Consider the following 19,281-nt stretch of genomic DNA (forward strand, 5'->3'; position numbering starts at 1 on the left):
ACAAAATTTTTCACTGATTCATTTTTTGTCTTTGCTAGTTTTGTGAAATCCTTGACTAAAACATAACATTTCCACTCTCCTCGTTTAATTAGCTGTTAAGCTAAATTTCACATCTTTCATTATATGAAATCAACTTATAAACATCTTTATAAATAATTTGTTTGATCTCCATCAAACTACAATTGCCAAATTCAACTTCGATTTTGAACTTGACTATCTTAATGAGAACACAAAATTCAATATTTGTGTTATCCTCAATGGTTTACAACTCCATGTGATTTAGAACAACATTTTTTCATATTCGGGCTTACCATAATTAGCTTATTATTTTCATCAACCCTAGATCAAGAACGTCGGAACTCAAGTCTGATTGCACTCATCGGATCATGGTAAGAGAGTCTAGTAACATCTCCTAATGATCCCTTAGTAATCACTGATATTGCTTGCAAAAACCTTAAGTTGTGGTCAACGTACAGTACAGTCTCTTCAACTCATATATCTCGATCAAATCTGTAACCATTGATATATTGAGAGTTGCAAATGAATTCTAAAACAGTGCGATATATCTTTGAGTAATATAGTGATATGGTATGTACAACTGAGGAAACGTCTTTCCAAAATACACATGTCTTACTTTGACCAAAAATTTCTTATACTATTAACTAATCAGCACATATGATATCTTCACTCATAGGTGAGCGGTGGATCTCCGACTACAATGCATTGACTCCTACGAACTTCGAAACTACACTTAACATCGTCACCTGATAACCTTCAACGAAGTCGGTAAACGGATCAAAGTACATGCTAGTACGTTGAGACTCCACATTGTCTCGGGTCAAAGAGCTAATGATGTAAAACCATAATCGCATACTATCCAACTCGATAAGTGATAACCACTTGTAAATTCCGAAGGGAGGGTTGTTCAGTGCATCATCAAATGATCATTTATCTGTATGAATGGACATCTTTATGCTCTTACCAATAAAACATGACGTTTACAACATATGTTAGTCTCAAACTCGAGCGACATTATCCTTATTTTAGACGGCTGAATCAACTAGGAATCAGTTTAGAATATACAGTACACTTTTTAATGAGTTTCATGATCTTACGTTGAGAGACATATCTCATGTTATATATGGTATATTCAAGGATTTTATCTATACAACTTGCACAAACATATCGATAAAGTAAATGTTATAATTGAATAAAACTGTAAAATATTATTAAAATAAATTGTTTTTATATAAAAGGGAATAAAACTCAAACAATAATAATTTGGCTAGCTGGACACATTATCTAACAAAAATATCATGCAAGCAAGAGATGCAAGAAGCTTAAAATTTAGAGGATATAACCTAGCATCTGCGCTTGGAAATTGCGTGGGAAGCGCACATTCCTCACCATTGAAGAACAACTTGGAAGGAAATCCATCACCATCTACAATCTCGATGTCACGTATTTGGTTCTTCGTAAATGTCAGTACTGATTGCTGCTTACCAGATATCCTCGGATCCTTCAGAGGATCTGACCCATTTGTCTCCCCGATCAGATAGTTTGAGCCGGGCAGGCCTGTCAGGAAAATAGTGTTGTTCAAATCTTCAAGCAATGTTCCGTTAAAAGAATAAGCCTTTTGAAAACCAGGGCCTGATTTCTTCAACTGAACCGCCACAAACCAGTCCTCGAAATTCATTTCCATCCAATTGAATAATGTGATTCGGACCGACCATCCCTTCCTGTAGTTGGTGGAAACATGCCAGTTTATGCTAACCCCGCAGTTGTCAGGGCAAGGCAACGGCCTAGGAACACGATTATGCTTGATTGTTGCCCATCCTACCGCTTTTTCTGTTCTGTTTGCGAAAGGAACAAGAAGTGATTCCGGAGGAAGAAGCAGCGCTTGGGAACTTGAATCACATTTTACTGTATCTTCACAACCGCAGGCGCATGTGTTGCACGGAATTACAGAATCATTGTAATAAGCTGAGTAAGAAACACAACACCGTGCCTGTCTGGTTTTGGGCCGGGTTATGTTACATACAATTTGCCAGCTTGCTATTGCAGCTGTTGTGGCCTGGAGCCCGCCTGGATCAGGGAACTCGGTGGCATCAACTCTTATTGCCTGCCCACACTTGTACTGTGGATTAAGCACGCCCTGGATTTTCCATTTTTCGGGAGGATACAGAGCCGTTAGGTTTAAATCAGGCGGAAGTTTATACACCTGAAGCTGGAAAACTGACACTGACTTGGTTTGATTCATTATTGTCGGCAACAAGCTACCATTTCTACAGCAATTTGGTAAATTGCCAACATCTTTGTCATTTTCCCTGTCTTGGGGAAGATCACCGATGATGGGCCTCTTCTCACAACACATAACTTTAGAAAAATCTAAATCTTGATAATACTGTCCTGCAGCACCATAGATGCAATCCAGATTGTCCTTCTTACGGGTATATGCCCCTCTCATCGAGTATATGAACTCCCCTCTCATCCACTCCCATGTTAAGTTCCAGTGATCTAGCCGCCCCAAAGGATTTCGGTTGTCGATTGTCACCTGAGCAAGATAATTATTACCGTAAGCTTGCAATACATCATAAGACATCGAGAGATCGCCTTTTTGACGTGGTAAGTACTTGGTTGCTGTGTTCTTGATCTTGAACTTTGGATCCCTCACACAACAAACTAGCATAGTTGTTGCTGTTAAGTTACAGAAACAGGTTTAGTAGACAATATGCAAGCAAAAAATGCAAATATCTGAAAGGGATCGATTCAGTTTTTACAACGAGATTTCGGTGCAGGACATTTGTAACCATCATTTACAAGCTTGATAATACGTGGCATTGGATATCCCGGTGGCCTAATCCCAAATTGAGTTCCGGTTAATTCAATCTGAGTCTGAATTTGGCTCAAATCTCCTGCTGTTTCGATTGAATTTTTCAAATTTGTCTGCGGATAACCAGCAAGTGTAGTTCCATTCCCCACAGGAGCAGGGAATCCATCTCCATCTTCAAGAATTGCGTTGCTAGCAGACACTAAAATCTCTCGATTCTGAAACCCAATGAATATTTTCCAGCCTTTGAGATCGTCCATGCCCGCATTCAGTATTGTTGCCATGGACTTGAAGGCCCAGGGTTGCGCACTCGCATTCTTTATGTAGGGATACTCCCTTGTTCTAGAAACGAAAGTGTACGTGAGAAAGATCCCGTTGCAGTTACTTTGTTCTGGAGGCGGTTTATTGTCATCATCGTAATCTTGAGCTCTGACAGCATATACTAGAAAGAAATTCAAGAAACCGTAAAAGAGTAGCAATCTCAAGACCATTTTAAAGATTTTTTTCCTCGTTCGAAGTCCGTCTGACTATAGTAGTTTGTTTGTCTGAGTTTGTTGCTTCAGAACATCTAAGCTTTACTCGGATGAAAATGGAATATTTGATCTTTGTCGGAAAAAGAACGTAAATTATGTTTCATCTTATTCGTCAAAAAGGTAGAGAAAACAAAACTGAGATTTGGGGAGAGAGTGTTGGATTCAGTGAAGGAGACTTGGTCAGGTGAAATCTCCACCACTACTTAAACGAAATATTTGGCGGGGTAGTTAAGTACCAACTACAATGCCTGTCTTTCTGTTGGAGAAAAAATTACTGTCGTGCCCATGAAAAGTTCAAAGATCGCATAATTCTCTATTATGTTTCGATTGCTTGAATTTTCATAGAATCTTATATTCAAAGAACGTGATTTTTGAGGACGAGGAATCAAAAGTAAAAGAACATAAATAAAAGGGCAAAACAAACAATTACTTCTAGTATTCCTCGCATCGTTCAAATACAGTACTCACACCAGCTACCTTCAAATTTTACACCGAATGAAAAGAAAACGAAAGGAAGAAAGAAATATTCAGCCTCTCAAATCACTCACTCACATATGAACATTAGATACAACTCATTTGCATTTTACCTCCACACCCTCTGATCCCTTGCAGCAGCTGCATAGGATGTTCCAAGCATAAAAATACGTTTTTTCGAGAACTTTAAGGATCATTTGAATTCATACTTCTACTACGCCACTTCAATGTTAACCTGTTGTGAGCCTTCGACAAATTTGGATTTCGATTTTGCTACTCGGGAAGACCTTGATGACAAAGAAGAATTAGACTTAGGGGAGGAACTTGACTTAGATTTCTTCCTTTTCTGCTTTTTCTTTACACTAGAAACATTCATGTCGGATCCTGATTGTTGCTGCATTGATTCTCCATAATCTATTCATGAAAAGGAGACATTATGAATAAGAAGCTACTAAGATCCTTCATCACCTCAAAACATCTATTAAAGCAACAAGATGAGAACATGATAAGATAAAAATATGCCCGTGCACAGTTTTATTCATTCATAAAGTAGAAATATATTTCGATCCAATGACTAATCTATCCATTGTAAAGTTGCCAAATAATTCTTGAGACAATAAGGAAAGTTAAATACATAGTTGGGTTATAGCCGATGGTTGCCAAAGTAACAATGCATTGATTCGATAATATGTTTAAATCTACATGACCTTTGGGCTTCATTACAGATTCTCAGTGTTTTAGGAAACCAGTTCACGGTGCAGCTGCAAGTCTACGAGTACACATCAACCAAATTTATTGAAGTCCCTTTGGTTGAATGCATGCAATCCATTAACTCAAATGTTGAGACATATGAGCCAAAATTTTCCCTGACACGTGTCCAGGAATCTAATTGACATAAGCTCTCTTATAATTCATTAGAAAAATACAACACACGTTATATTTTCTGAAAGATACATAGCATATGATATTACGATCATTAGACGAAACATCATTTCTTGAATTCCTTTATCAGCCACTGTCTATAGGTCGTTCTAAACATTCAGTTGGAGGTACTATAGGCTTATGCATTTATGATCAGCTATGGTGCCCACAAGAAAATAAGAACTGAATCTAAAATTCGGAGGAAAAAATAAAATTGGATTGAGATGCAGAACCAACCATGGGACGACCAAGGAGAAAGGGCGGAACCAGAATTACCAACAGACGTTGCTGTGAAATCAGCTGTTGTCTTAAATTCATTCATCTACATTAACACAAAACAAGAACGAATTCAGTATGTGGTTAAAGAGCATTGAAAGAAATTAGGTAACCAAAATAAATTTAAAACTTGTACAAAATAAACATACCCAACTGGGGGCACTTCCGGAAGGGCCATCCCAACCAATGTGTGCCACATGCTTGACATCCGTAGGATTCCCAATCTCTATTTCACGCTCCTTTACAACTACAAGAATCAAGAATTTTGAATTTAACCCCAAAAATCAACACAAAACATGAAGGAAATCGTACATACAGAAAATCTGCAGAAATATTAGAAAAGGGCAATTACCAAAGATTTGAGACAGTGTATATTTGAATCCTTTATAGATCCCTTTCATTTTCGTTCCCATTGCGGAAACTGTACGGGTCTAATCCAACTCCAGCTACCCTTTCTAGGATATATGAAGTACAATGTGGAAGAAAGCACCAGCAAATCGTAAAAAAGGTGTTGCTTTGCCTATCACAAGAGCAAAGGCATTATCATAGGATTAATATCACTCATTTAACAAATCTGTCATAAATTCTAAATCTAAAATGGCAAAAAGAAAAGAATTTCGGCATCAAACAAGGTGCATCTGTGACATAACTTTCTAAAATTGAAAGTCCATCTCACAAGAAAAGTATCTGAACAACCATTGGCCATGTAATTATACAATAAACAAAAGTAAAGATAACAAATGCGCATGAAACTAAACAAATTATAAACTTCTTGGCATCCGCATTAGCAAAAAGCGAGAAACGTGCATGAAATTATACAAATTTATATCCTTTTCACATATGCATTTGCAGTAGAAGGCAGCAATACCTTTTCTAAGGGTACAAAGTGAGGAAACAAGAAATGGAAAACTAAAAGTATATACGTACCTTTTCAGTGAAGAACCTATATTACACAGAGAGAATGGAGATTCACAAGAGAAGCTTCATCTCCAGTCCCCCCGCCTCAAACCCCCACATATCTTCAAACGCCGTTGGCTTCCACGTGTTACAATAAGCAAAAATACAGACCAAATCGGATTAAGGGTTCTTCAGTAACGCGATGAAGAATAAAGAATCCAACCATGAACATCAAAAAGAAAATGTGGGCACGAAATTGAAAAAAAAAAAACAAAAAAACAAGAAGCAGCTTCGGATGGTTTTTGGTAATTAAAGTGGTATGGCCATTTTCAATTCAACGGCGCGGGGTGGCTTCGGGAATTTGTTTAGGACGAGGGAGAAGAAACGGAAGAAGATTGAATAATTGGGGGAAAAAAAGGATGGACAGCCAAGAAAATCTCCAAGACGACGAAGGTTTAGCAGAATTGGAGGACATGAGTAGATTAAAATATATTCACAAAAATTGAGTAACTCTGAAAATTTATGCGCCTATAACATTCTCCACAGGATAAGACAAATATTTTGTGAAGATAATGCTAAGCAATTGAGGTCCTTTTCTGCTCGTGCTGTCATTAGAAATAATCAGTTATTTTCTTACTACACACACACACACACACACATATATATACAGACACGCAGAAGATTAGATATATGTTTTACATAAAATTAGTATATATATATTTGTTCATCTAATGATATATATCATGTAAAATGTATTCTGCATTGAGCAAATACGATTTTTTCTCTGTGCCAGAATCGTTGTGCATGAGTTGTATCGATGCAAAAGTTGGCAATTTTGTTTAGAACAATGCAAGTGGAGATTTTACTTTATAATCATGAGGTATGTAAGGCAGCATCAATCTTAATTTTATATTATTTAGAATGGATGCGATTTCTTTCCATTATTCCAAATTTGTTGTAAGTTGCAACCACGTTTTGGTGAGTGATGTTAGATTTAACAGAAACATATACTTTGTAATTGATGAGTACATTATGGAACGGGTGCTATTTTTTACACTTGTGTTCCATGTAATATTTATTCATTATATCATAATTTGTTCTGCGATAATAGTATGCAAATGCTAATTAAATTTGAAAACAGGAATATACAAAAGCTAGGCCAGCAAATAATTTTGTCAAGGACGTAGACACAATCAAATTTTATTTATTTATGGAGACAACAACACATCATATGAAATCATAACGTTTTTTGGCTAACATCTGCGAATCCATGGCATTGTCTTTCTTGGGTATGTTTAAGTATTACATTATTTCAGTATCATATGGTTATTTTAAACTTTATATCGTATTGTCATACTTTTTGGGAAATATGAAAAGTTGAATTTAGGATAGCAAAACGAAAACTATAGACATATTTGGTTACCGACTCGTACTAGTAGAGTTACTTGGCTAAATTCATCTTCAAGTCATTTGCTCTGCAAGAGAATATTTTCAAATTTTTTTTTAATTTCAATATTAATATTTATATTTCTTAATAATTATTTATAGTTTACTAATACGATTATAATTATATCTTATAATTTATATATTAAAATTTAAATTAATTATTTTATTTTATATATAGATAAAAAAATTATTTTTAATAGAAATATACTTTAAATAAAAACATAAATCATTGTAAGGAAAAAACACACATTTTATAGTAAACTAATAATATAACACAAACACAAAATTAAATATTTGAATTACTAATTGTTCCCATAAATACACAACTAAAACATTAGAAATTTAATTTAGTTGATAATTAATTTCGACTCAAAGTGTTAAAATTTTTATAATTAATATTTAAAGTTTTACAAGTAAATTAATATAATATTTATTTAAAATTAAAAAAATAAAAGAAAATTATAAAATTTATTATTTAGTTAAACTATAAAATAATAAAATTAAACCAAACCATTTAAAAAATTAAAGAAAAAAAATATATGTGACGCAGATACGGTGATGCACCACATGTTGAGCAACTCTTGGAGAGGGTCTAAAGTCTAAACCTTAAAGAATGCTCCTCTCCAAGCAGTTGGAGGCTGCCGCTAACAAAAACTAAAATGCCGCCACAAAATGCAGATGGCTGTGAATCAACGGTGCTAATCACGTGCCGACATTGACCAAACGTCAGCTGATCAAGCTTAAGCAGATATATCAAAAACCCCTCGTATCTTCTCCCCCTCAAAAGCGAGCATGGAAGTTGACTGATACAGTGAAACAAGCTCACTTTGGTTAAGATAGAACAGGTAGTGATCAGCAAACGCTCTTCCCACCATCTCAACCTCTTCTTCCATATCTCCAATAGTATTATCAGAACGTAATTGATCGGTGATCTTGCTTTCAGAAATAATATCAGTAAGCTAATGGGACAGGGTATCTTACACTGCTGCATGGTTTCGCAAACTAGTGAAATGTGAATGGGAATTAATACATATTGACCGACGTTATAAAGCAAGGTGAAATCTCAGCGACACCATGTATGCCTTGGTGATGGACGTAAGGCACACTTTATAGATTTCCACTTTGTTATTTTAAGAAATCATCTATCCATACCAGTCCATGCCAACTAATACATCCATTTCGTTGAAAGCCTAGAAAAGGAATAGGAAGGGAAGCAGAAAACAGCCCCTCAAAGGCAAGTTATGTAATTCAAGTAGACTACTCAAGGTATGAGGCAATGTTGACAGTGAAACCAAAGAAAGCTAATTGAAAGACAAATCAATCACTACTGTTGCAAACAAAGATGTACCTACAGGCTACACCTCAATGTAGCACACCGCCGCACAAATAGACTATAAACAAATTGGCATAAAAGGTTGCCATAGATAACAATTACAAATATGCAATACATAGGGAACAGATAATTTACCACAACCTGAATGACATAAGGGCCTTATAGAAACTCCAAAACCAATCATGCATAGAACTTTGAGATGTGTCTTATAAACCACAAGGACTCCGAAATCAGAACAATGTAGAATTAGTCATACAAATTAGTATGGCTAACAATACTGATAGAACTAAAAATACTGCCTTAAGCTGTGTAAACATGACTGACCCTAAGCAAAAACAGTAGAAAATTACTTTTCATGTTACTTGGGAAGATCGTGCTTTGAAACATTTGAAAACTTACGTTCGTTCAGTCAGAAAATGGTCAGAACATTCTTTGAGGACCTACGGTATCGGGGTGAACAATATTTGACAGAATCCAGGTCTTTTTATCAAAAATAGTCAAATCATTGATTTCATGATACTCTATTGAATTGAACTAAGAAGTCAATCAAGGAAATTGAAATCAATTACGTATACAGTGTATATGAGTGAGTGAGTGTGAGTGTAGAATCTGAGAGTGGTGGTGTTAGACAACAACAATAGAAGCATAGCCCAGCTATACTACTTCAGTATTGGATCCCATGCAAATTCATCTTAAAATAACAATATCCATAAATGAATAAAACCGTATTATTATTAAGAACAAAACCTTACATACCATTTATATTGTTCCTATTTTCCTTCTGTAGCTTTTCCTTTCTCATTTTTTAGCCCAAACAGAATTCAACTTCATTTCATGAAGTTAATAGCAAACATCTCATCATCGTGTCTCTCACTATCGAAAATCATAGAAACTTATAACTTCCCATAGAATTCCTAATCCATTTGCCAAATTAATAACAATGTCATTCACCGATCACCACAGCAGTCCATTTCTTGCTAATTTTGCTTTCCACATTTGACATCATATTACAGCAAGTAAAAACAGATTTCTTACCGAACACAAGTTCAAAGGACATTTCTTACCTGCTGATAAATGAACACATTGACAAACAAAAAATTATGGCAGAACCACAGAAACACGAAGGCATTTAGAAATTGCAACTAGACAATTAAAAAGCATTCGGCATAACTAAATATGAAGTGTGGGATATGCACTAAAACAAAACACCTCTTTATCACCTCTTTATCAAATATGTTGGAATTTCTGTTAAGCATGTCTCAAGAAAAAGAGATATATCAATTGTCTAAATGATCAGAGAATTTATCCGCTTAAGTAAAAAGCTCTTTAATGAGCTACATCTTTATAGTCCCACGAATTCATAATAATGCAAAACTCTTACCTAAAGGCAGAAACACCCAGTATTCCCAGACCTTTTTATTGCACTCACCGCCAGCTAGAAGGCCAATAACCGTGAATACCATACCCCGTCTTCCAATTGTCCAAGAAAACCACCTTCTTCACCGCCCAGAAAGATATAAACAACACCAAAATCATCAACACTCTCTGCACAGTTCTATTCCTCAGCCTAACCATGGCGTGAGTCACGAAAGCCAGCAAGAGACCCACGATTGTATATAAGAATCCGACAGCAAAGCCCTCGGTCCCTAGCTGCATCCCTGAGCCCTGGTAGAAGAAAACTAATTTCCCCGGATCCTGCCTGTCCATCATGAACATTGGCATCTTCCTTATTATGTTAAACATCGCTCCTGAAACGCTGAAAAAGTACACAAAAATGGCTCCAGCCATCCATATATTCTTATCATGCAAGAAAGTATTCCCGGCAATCAATTTTTTCAAGAAAAAAGGAATCCAAACCAATACAACAGCGACTGCGAACAAGATTTGTTTTTTGGAAACTACAGGCGGCCGATTAATGGGACCAACTGAGAGCTTAGTCCTGGATTCAATGAACTCAGCCATGGATTCAGCCAATCTGGAAAAATCGGAGGCGTCCATTTGGATCGTATCTGCTTTTAAGTCAGTGGCCGACGGAGGGACTAGACGGATGTGAGGAAGAGAGTTGATCCCGAATTGACCGAACGAAGCCTGAGATTCTGAGAACTCGATTTCGAAGAAAAAAAGGGATTTCTGGTTAGGGTTATTGGATTGGAAAGTGGAGGAGACAAGGGAGAATTCGTTTTTAAGAGTTGGAAGAGAGAGCTCAGGCTTGGAGTGGAGATGTTTTGCGTCGAAGAAGATGAGAAAGTGGAAGGGGCGAGGGATGGGTAAGGCGAGGATGCGGCGGAGGAGTGGGTCGGTTAGGTGGATGACGCCAGTTGAGGACTGCGACTGGAGCGAAGACAGATCAGAAATAACGGAGTCTGATGGGGAGAGGGCATGGCATGTGAGAAGGCGGAGGAGAAGGAAGAAGGCGGCGGAGCAAGGGGTTAAAGAGATTGCCATTGGTGGCGAAACTAGTGTACTTTTTTCTCCGATTCACGTAGTTGGGGAGCAATAGAAACGAAGACTTTTGGTTGAAGGTCATGTTTGGATCTTTGAATAAATTGGATGCTGACTCGAATTTCTCCACGCATGTCTTGTCCAATCACGTTGTGACACTTCATTTTTGTGCAATTTTGAGTCTCTGAGCAGAAATATTTAAAAAAATTATGAGTTTTTGAAGTCCGAAATATAAATACATTAAAACCAAACGATACGTTTGTTCTCTTTCTCCAAAAAATATTATACACTCCACCAAGACACGAGGACGCTATTATCTTCTGGCATTCAAACTTACATCTCTTCTAATTCTAAAAAAAATCTATTATCATATCAAATCACAGAACCCAACATTCAGATTCAGTTCACTCTCCACTATATTTTCTAAAACGAGCCTCCCAAAAAACATTACCCCAACAATCCTCATAAGTTGTCTATGAACTATATATGTTCACATACTGCAGACATCAAAAGCTATATTATTATTTTTTTCCAAAAAAAAAAGCTACTATACATAAATGTGCTGATATGTAGCCTTAAGCAAAGTGCATAAATGAACATGAATCCTTACCCAACATTTACCTAAAACCTGTCTATACCCTAACACAAGCATTTCATCGTGTAATTTCATGGCTTTCCTCAGTTCATTTTCATGACATAGACCTCTTATCATAAGCGAAAAACTTCCACTGCTCAACATTTTACACACGTTTTCATGTAACCGAACACATTGGCTGCTTTTTCAATTCTATTCTCTTTCAGTAGCGGTGCAAAAAATATATTGTACGTCGCTATTTCTAACATGCCCTTCAATCCTTCCAACTTATCATGCAACAAAATTGCCGAATCAAGTCGTCTGTTACAGCAATAGTGTTTCTCAAAAGAGCCACAAGTGTTCGAATCAATCAAACACCCTTGATCCAAAATCAAATTCCAGAGCTCCTCTGCCTCCTGTTCAATCTTGTGTTTTGTTTACATTTCGTTTATACCATGCTTTGAATTTTTTTTAAAAAAAAAAGGCATTTCGTGGATAGCTAGAACAAAGGCATTTGTTTGTTTCATGCGTTGAACTTCTGATAAGGTTCCTTTATGAACTTTACGGTAGGCTTTTTATGTTTCTCTATTAGGACACTATAAAATTTTGAAGGCAAGGAAAGACTTAGTATGTTATCAAGTCCTTAATGTTCTGGAGCAGATGCTTATTATGACATATGAAGAAACGATAGTTGAGAGATCGTTAATCATGGAAAAATAACGACCGTCGATGTAGGCAATTGTCAGAAATTGGAAGGCATGTGCTGTAATAAAACTTCTCTTTTATTATAAAATAGACGATGGAAAAATAATGTCGTTTGTCATCGTGGGATTTGTTGGGTTGGCAGATGGACACCATATGGACAAACGAAGTGCATTATCTGTAAGCAGCAAGTACATCAGGATGGCAAAAATTGTCACACATACGCATACAGTAAATGTACTCTTTCTATTTGTACATTTTAAAAACGCATTGGTATGTTGTGACTATATGGTTTTTTATATCCAGGGATATGTGCAAATGTGTGGGAAGCAAGTAATCGATACCAAGTGCTACAAGCAAAGCAATGTGTAGTGCATTGAATGAGCAGAATCGATTGTATACACACCCTATGAACTACCCATTTGCATGTACTTTGGACTCGTCTCTTTTTTTTATCTAGACACGCAAACAAAATTTTCTTGCGTTTTCCACATGAGCAAACACCAAAATACCTTTTCTGAGAAGGTGAAAATACTAGGACGGGGGACGCAATGGACGAGGGAGATGGACAGGTCTGCTATGGCAGGGGAATCTATACTATAGCACACCATATGTGTTTTTGTCCTATTGAATTGAGTGCTACCGTTATTGCTTGATGTATTTCTAGATCAATACAGGTATTTCTAGATCAATACAGCAACCACAATGGTTCACAAAGAAAACAAACCTAACAAGGAAAAAGAGAGAAAACAAAAACAAAAACAAATACCCCAATGGGTCAAAAAGGGAAAAAAATTGAGACCAATTTGTCATCAATATTGTTGTTATATAGTATTGCTGGTAACCATGTCCACCGTAAAACAACTTGTATCGCTCAATTGCAAAACTGAAATTTGGGAGAATTTCCTACTACTGTTCTATAATTATTTGGTGTTCAGTTGACATGCAGACAATGAAAAAGTATTAGGGCCTCTCTTTTCTGGTATAGAAGTATGATTTTTCAAAAATTTTATAAAAAATCTCCACACCAACGAGCAAGAATAATACCATAAAGATGCAAGCAAGCGGCTTTTCTGATACTCGATTCTATAGACAATTCTTCTATCTTCTGCGCTTTGATTCTTTTCGCATCTCTGCTAGGTAGCTTTGGAAGTTGGTTTTTTCCCACAGTCGTCTATGGACAAGATTTTCTCTGGTTGATTCATCTGACATGTCCAAAAGCCAGGATCAGATGAAAAGTTCGCTTTGGCATTGAAATCTATGAAAAATTTACTCTAAAACAACTATAAAGTAGCGCACACACAGGATTGTAAGACTCTAACTGCTATTTTTCCCCATTCTTTCATTTCAGGAAGATCAGACACCAAAAAATATAAACCATTCCTATTGGAAGTAATATTTTTGTATGATTAGACCAAGAAATGATTCAAAAATTTCAAACCATTATCAAGTTTCAAAAGACGATTGATGAAAAATCATCATATACCCATATATTTCCATGAGTCAAAAGGCACCCTTAGGGACCTTCTCGTTAAGTATGAAGCATCTTCCAAAGAGTATGCTGCTCGTTTCACCTTGTACCTCCAGAACCAACTTCCATTCCATAATAGTAACTGTAGGTGAAGGTAACTGGTAGTTATTTGCTATCATAGGTTACAAATTCCAATAGCAGCTTCTCTGTAAATTAATATACTGAAGGGCAGTTTTTACAGAAATTTAGATCGACTAATTAAGTGATGGCTTTGAGATGGTTTGCCAACTACTCAGAAAATGCACCTATACTGACCTTCCCCAGAGTGTAAGGAAGTAAAATGAAACGAATGCCTAGAAGTCCCCAAACAGTGGGTTTTTCAGCTCCCTTTATCTGCAGTTCTAGTTCCTTGCTAAGCTCTTCCTCCATGTTCCTGCCAAAAAAAATGCAACTCCAATCCATTATTATTTCCAATACTGGCTGCAAAATCAGCTTGGCACCTATTCAGATCAGCCTCAAAAGACGAGAAATGCAAGCATTTTTTTAATCCAATGCAAGAAAAAGTAGTAGGATGGCAATCCGCTAAATGCATGTGAGAATATTAATACTGGACAGCCATTTATGATGAGTCATACTTGTCAATCTTATTGTTATTTTTCTTCTTCTTAGTCACCCCACCCATGCGTTCAAGTTCCAAAGCCTTTAGCTTATTTTTGTAAGCTGGGGTTCTCTTGACCATATCAACAGCCTGAAATGAGAGAATAAGAGACAACTGGCCACTAAGAAAACGAAGAGGAAAGAACCAAGGTTTCATGAATAGTGGATTGCTCTTCTTTAAATTTACCAAGGCAAAATGACAAATATAAAATTATTAAGCACAAGATAAGGGATAGAACAGTAGCCAAATTTCCTGTCTCCCAACTTTCATTTAGAACAAAAAAAATCATAAAAACTTCTATTTTACACTACAATTATATTGTTGTAGTTCAATTAGTGAAATCTTGCAAAACCAATGTCAAAATCATACTTAAATCTGGCTCTGGCTATTAATCAATTCAAAAAATAAGCAAGTGCACATGAGTACCACCTCCATAGTTCCAAAGGAAAAAAATCCCATAAAACTGAACTGAAACCGACACTTGAAAACTCATTATCACTAATAACCGAAAATAATTCCATGTTCCACCCTATTCTCGGCGAATAAATAGATGCTCATATTTTTTAAGGATATTCAATTAATAAATCCTAACTCAAAAGAACAAGAAGCTACATATATAAGTCTCCAACATGCAGCTTGTACAGGGAGAAGAGAAGACAGATTTGAAAAACAGCTTTGCAACTTACAGTTGGTGCGTGTTGTTTCTGTGTTGGATGTGAAAAAATAAAAGGATTTTGACAGTCAACGTTGGAAAAAGATGGTCTCAAATTGATAGCAGTCATTCATTCTTTCTAGTAGGATTTTGGTAATCAAATGATGAGCCGTGTGATGTTGTGTAAATTTCCAGTTACCTGCTTATATCCTTGTCCACTGGTTTAGATACTGAAATCCCGAGAGCACCAAAAGAAGGCCCACAAGGACAGCACGTGTATCCTAGCAAACAAAAATTAACACGCTCAACTAGGATGGGATGATGTGTCTTTTACACAACGAAGTGATTTAACACTTCGCAACTAATTGTGTAAATTGCAGTTAGAAAACTTACTATAATATGGAAAAGGAACTTACTGTCTTATGACCATAGTAAGCATGGTAGTATCGAGCTGTATTGTAAAATACCTAATAGATGCGAGAGTACTTGATTAATATCAAAGCAAGGAACTGAAAATAAGATACATAAAACTTTAACCATTCTTTTTGGATGAAAAAATGCTGAATAAACATCAAATTATCCTGCAGCCCGATTAGCATTTGCATGAGTAAAAATCATATGGTAATAATATATACGTGGAATGTAAATAATCTCTCTCAAAGTATCTGCCACTAAACAATTGGCCGTTTAGAATTATTGGAATTTCAAAAGTTAAAGCAATGGATGGACAACAAAACATGACATGATAATGACAGCACAAATAAACATGAGGCAACATATTAGGAAAAGAGAAAGTGGCCTAAAACACCAGATTTTCAATGTGGTTAGCTGTCCAATGATCAGAGACATTGAACTTAAAGTGAATTATTCATTTAAATACATGAATTGATAGTGACAGAATGAAACGGGTCAAAACCAATTCAACGATGCCTGAGGATATTTGAAGCTGCAAGGACATGCTTGACTCTGTATACATTTTTGTATTTGGGGGAGGGATAACTACTCAACTTACAAGTTAAAAACCAAAGGTAAATCTACGATAAACTAATACAGAAGAAATAATACCCATTACTTAATAACAGGGAGTGAGATGTCATTCTAAATCGTCGGATCGGTTATTAGGAATATATACTTTACAATGTCAAAGCAAACATGTATTAAACCAACCTCTTCTGGATGTGCGATTGCATAATCATACTGCTCCCTGGTGGTTTCATCTTTCAGAATCTAAAAATGGAAGGGGTTACACATTATAAAATGGAACTGCGACACAACAGGAACCTGTCTTTACCCAAAAAAATAATTACCCAACATACAAAAACACTCAATCTAGTGTCGAAAAGGAGACTACATGAGAACTCCAATACTTAAATTGCTCTATGACTTCATTTACATGACAATCATTTCGTGAAGTCTGATCACCGTTAGTCACATTTCGACTAAACAAATTAAATTACCATCAAAAGTTTGAAACTTTACCAATTAACTTAACTGCTCTTTATGATCAATACTTATACAGAATCTTGAATAACATTTTATTCAAAAATAGACGCTTAACACATAACAGACATCTAGAGCACCTGGAAGAAAGAAATCACACCATATTCTTATAATTTAGATAAATCGAATCAATTGGAGAACAGAAGGAAAAAAGCTGCGAATATTACCTCATAAGCATTAGCAATTTTCACGAACAGCTTCCTCGAATCAGGATCGGAATTTTTATCCGGATGACTGCAGTAATATCACGAAAACAAATAAAATTTCGTAAAAATCAAAGCATAAACTAGCAATAAACTGGGTATCACATAAGAACCAAAAAATTGACTTACTACTTAAGAGACAGCTTGTAGTAAGCTTTCTTGATCTCCGAAGAATTGGCATTTTGAGTGACACTTGAAAATTCAAACAAATATGAAGAAAAAAATAGTGAGGAAGGATACAAATGGAGTTAAAAGACAGAAGAGAACCGTCGGGAGGGTCGGCATAGCAAGGTTCACCTACCCTAAGAGATCGTAGCAGTCATCCTCGTCACAGTAGATAGCGGTGGAGGGCTGAATGATAAGGGACGCCGTTATTATCATTATCAGCACACAGCAGTGGATAGCCGCCGCCGCTGCGGGTGGCGCCATCTGCAGTGCAGGGGACGATTGGTAATTGGGGATCCCGAGAATTTTTATTTTTTTCAGCGTGGGAGGTAACTGAAACTACAAGTTTGACCTTCTGGAGTCATTTGGCCGCTATCATTTATTTTTTACTATTTTCATCTTAAAAAATTTAAAATTATTTGCCAATAAGGCAATAAATGCTCTGATATAAATTTAATTAAAAAATGATTGAAATGTGAGTTTTGAAAATTCCTTCAAACTGTTTTATTTACAACTAGAATTTTTATTACTAATATAATTGTATAATACAAATCTGTTGACAGAAAGATCGATATATTAATATTAATAGAAAATTTATCTACATAATCATATATATTTATAATCATATTATAAGAGTCTCCTTTAAATGATTATTTATACCGCAACTATTCGTTGAATTTTTCATTTGGCAAGATGGTTGTTTGAAAATTTCATGGAAAGTTAGGTGATGATTCGTTAAAACATCGACGATAAAACTGGGAAAAGCTTGAGCGATGGAAAAAAATGCAACAATAGATACTTCATCTTGTATGTTCTCTTGATTATGGATGTGCCTCGTTGAAACTTTACAAAAACTCGGTGAAGGAAAAAGAGTATGATATTTTTTACATTTTGCTAACTACCTCATTAAAACTTTGTTATGAAAAATTATTCGGGAAAATTCATAAACAACTCATAAAATGTATAGTCTTCACTACCTCTTCTATTGCAAGCATCGCTCGAAATCTTCAAGTATTTGCCCAATTTTGTTGTTACTTTCTCAAAATTTAATATCGATAATGCTATTGTGAAAAGATTGATCACATTATCTTCAACTTATGCTTATATATAATACTTCATGACCAAATATCTTATCTTTTGAGCATTATCAAACAACTATGAATGAAGGTAATATATCCATATAAAAGTATTTTCATTTTTGAGTGCTATGACCAAGTAACATATATTCCTTATGAAAATATCAAGTTCAAATTTCAAAAGAAAATTTCATTTTTTTCAAGTATTTCATATTACATTTATATTTTAATTACTTGGTAGTTTTAGTAAACTCTCCAGGAATATCTACTAATGTGAATGGAACACATGTATCTGGATTAGCTTAGTCCTCTTAATGACTTTTGTCATTTTATTGACAATATAATCTTGGATGTAGCTATAATCTAGTTTAATTTGATACTTCAAATCTTTCATTGATTTTTCTGTGTATATCACTGTTTAGTCATACTCATCCACGACAAGTGAAAACATTTTCTCATGATCGACTTCGGGTCCTTTTGAGAAGTTTTGGGTTCAGATTAGCCCATATTGTCATATGTCAATATTCAAATATCTACAATTGTAGTTTTATATCTATACTATTTTATTAAGTTTGAGACCCTTAGAGTAACTAACTTTGGTGTCATGGTCTGTTTTAATAATTATTTATATTAATAAAATAGTTAAAGTTTTAATGTAAGTTATATGCAGTTCAGCGGATAAAATCATTGTTTTTTGGGGTTTAGGTCAATAGGTTCAATTCTATTCTTTTATTTTTCGATTTATTTTTTAATTTATATATCAAAATTACAATGTAGTCCCTCGCTATTTCTTATAATTATATTTTGATCCTCATTTTTTTATTCTTTTGTTTTTCAATTTATTTTTTAATCTATATATCAAAATTACAGTGTAGCACTCGCTATTTTTTATAATTATGTTTTGATCCTCATTTAAATATAAATCAAATGAATTATAAAAAATATTATACAAGCACGCAACACGTGCATCGGTGCACTAGTACTCATTATGTTTTACATTGACAAAATATACATTGAGTCAAAATAATTATCAATAATTATATTACTTTGATATCATAGTTTTGAGTTTGTTGAAATCTTATTTATTACATATCTTTGTTATTATTCAGGAATAATACTATTTTGATT

At 35.2% G+C, this 19,281-nt stretch overlaps 4 protein-coding genes and 1 pseudogene across 7 annotated transcripts; all 5 read right to left on the bottom strand.

The window, feature by feature from the left end:
* Positions 1 to 1,285: 1,285 nt before the first annotated feature.
* Positions 1,286 to 3,441, bottom strand: LOC142526159 (COBRA-like protein 10). Its single transcript, XM_075630414.1, has 2 exons — positions 2,781 to 3,441; positions 1,286 to 2,697 (listed from the first exon to the last, which is right to left on the bottom strand). Exons 1-2 carry the CDS (start codon positions 3,319 to 3,321, stop codon positions 1,286 to 1,288), a joined length of 1,953 nt encoding a protein of 650 aa, XP_075486529.1. The 5' UTR covers positions 3,322 to 3,441.
* A 316-nt stretch (positions 3,442 to 3,757) lies between these two features.
* LOC142527751 (uncharacterized) lies at positions 3,758 to 6,498 on the bottom strand. The gene is made up of 5 exons (XM_075632666.1): positions 5,962 to 6,498; positions 5,387 to 5,554; positions 5,184 to 5,281; positions 4,996 to 5,080; positions 3,758 to 4,251 (listed from the first exon to the last, which is right to left on the bottom strand). Exons 2-5 carry the CDS (start codon positions 5,445 to 5,447, stop codon positions 4,052 to 4,054), a joined length of 444 nt encoding a protein of 147 aa, XP_075488781.1. The 5' UTR covers positions 5,448 to 5,554; positions 5,962 to 6,498; the 3' UTR covers positions 3,758 to 4,051.
* A 1,328-nt stretch (positions 6,499 to 7,826) lies between these two features.
* LOC142526470 (nuclear transport factor 2A-like) lies at positions 7,827 to 8,270 on the bottom strand (annotated as a pseudogene).
* LOC142526469 (putative dolichyl-diphosphooligosaccharide--protein glycosyltransferase subunit 3B) lies at positions 7,827 to 11,232 on the bottom strand. 4 transcript variants are annotated; one of them, XM_075630898.1, is made up of 2 exons: positions 10,092 to 11,232; positions 7,827 to 8,309 (listed from the first exon to the last, which is right to left on the bottom strand). In XM_075630898.1, exon 1 carries the CDS (start codon positions 11,153 to 11,155, stop codon positions 10,136 to 10,138), a length of 1,020 nt encoding a protein of 339 aa, XP_075487013.1. In that variant the 5' UTR covers positions 11,156 to 11,232; the 3' UTR covers positions 7,827 to 8,309; positions 10,092 to 10,135. The 4 variants fall into 4 exon arrangements, with proteins under 4 accessions (XP_075487013.1, XP_075487011.1, XP_075487010.1 ...); XM_075630896.1 differs by having other exon boundaries at positions 7,827 to 8,362; XM_075630895.1 differs by lacking the exon at positions 7,827 to 8,309 and adding an exon at positions 9,342 to 9,774.
* A 1,983-nt stretch (positions 11,233 to 13,215) lies between these two features.
* LOC142527560 (chaperone protein dnaJ 50) lies at positions 13,216 to 17,442 on the bottom strand. Its single transcript, XM_075632399.1, has 10 exons — positions 17,214 to 17,442; positions 17,042 to 17,104; positions 16,877 to 16,943; positions 16,377 to 16,436; positions 15,626 to 15,676; positions 15,414 to 15,490; positions 14,535 to 14,651; positions 14,215 to 14,332; positions 13,915 to 14,041; positions 13,216 to 13,633 (listed from the first exon to the last, which is right to left on the bottom strand). Exons 1-10 carry the CDS (start codon positions 17,339 to 17,341, stop codon positions 13,530 to 13,532), a joined length of 912 nt encoding a protein of 303 aa, XP_075488514.1. The 5' UTR covers positions 17,342 to 17,442; the 3' UTR covers positions 13,216 to 13,529.
* Positions 17,443 to 19,281: the final 1,839 nt, after the last annotated feature.

The sequence above is a fragment of the Primulina tabacum genome, chromosome 15, assembly GCF_025594145.1.
Source record: "Primulina tabacum isolate GXHZ01 chromosome 15, ASM2559414v2, whole genome shotgun sequence".
In the NCBI taxonomy this organism is placed as follows: domain Eukaryota; kingdom Viridiplantae; phylum Streptophyta; class Magnoliopsida; order Lamiales; family Gesneriaceae; genus Primulina; species Primulina tabacum.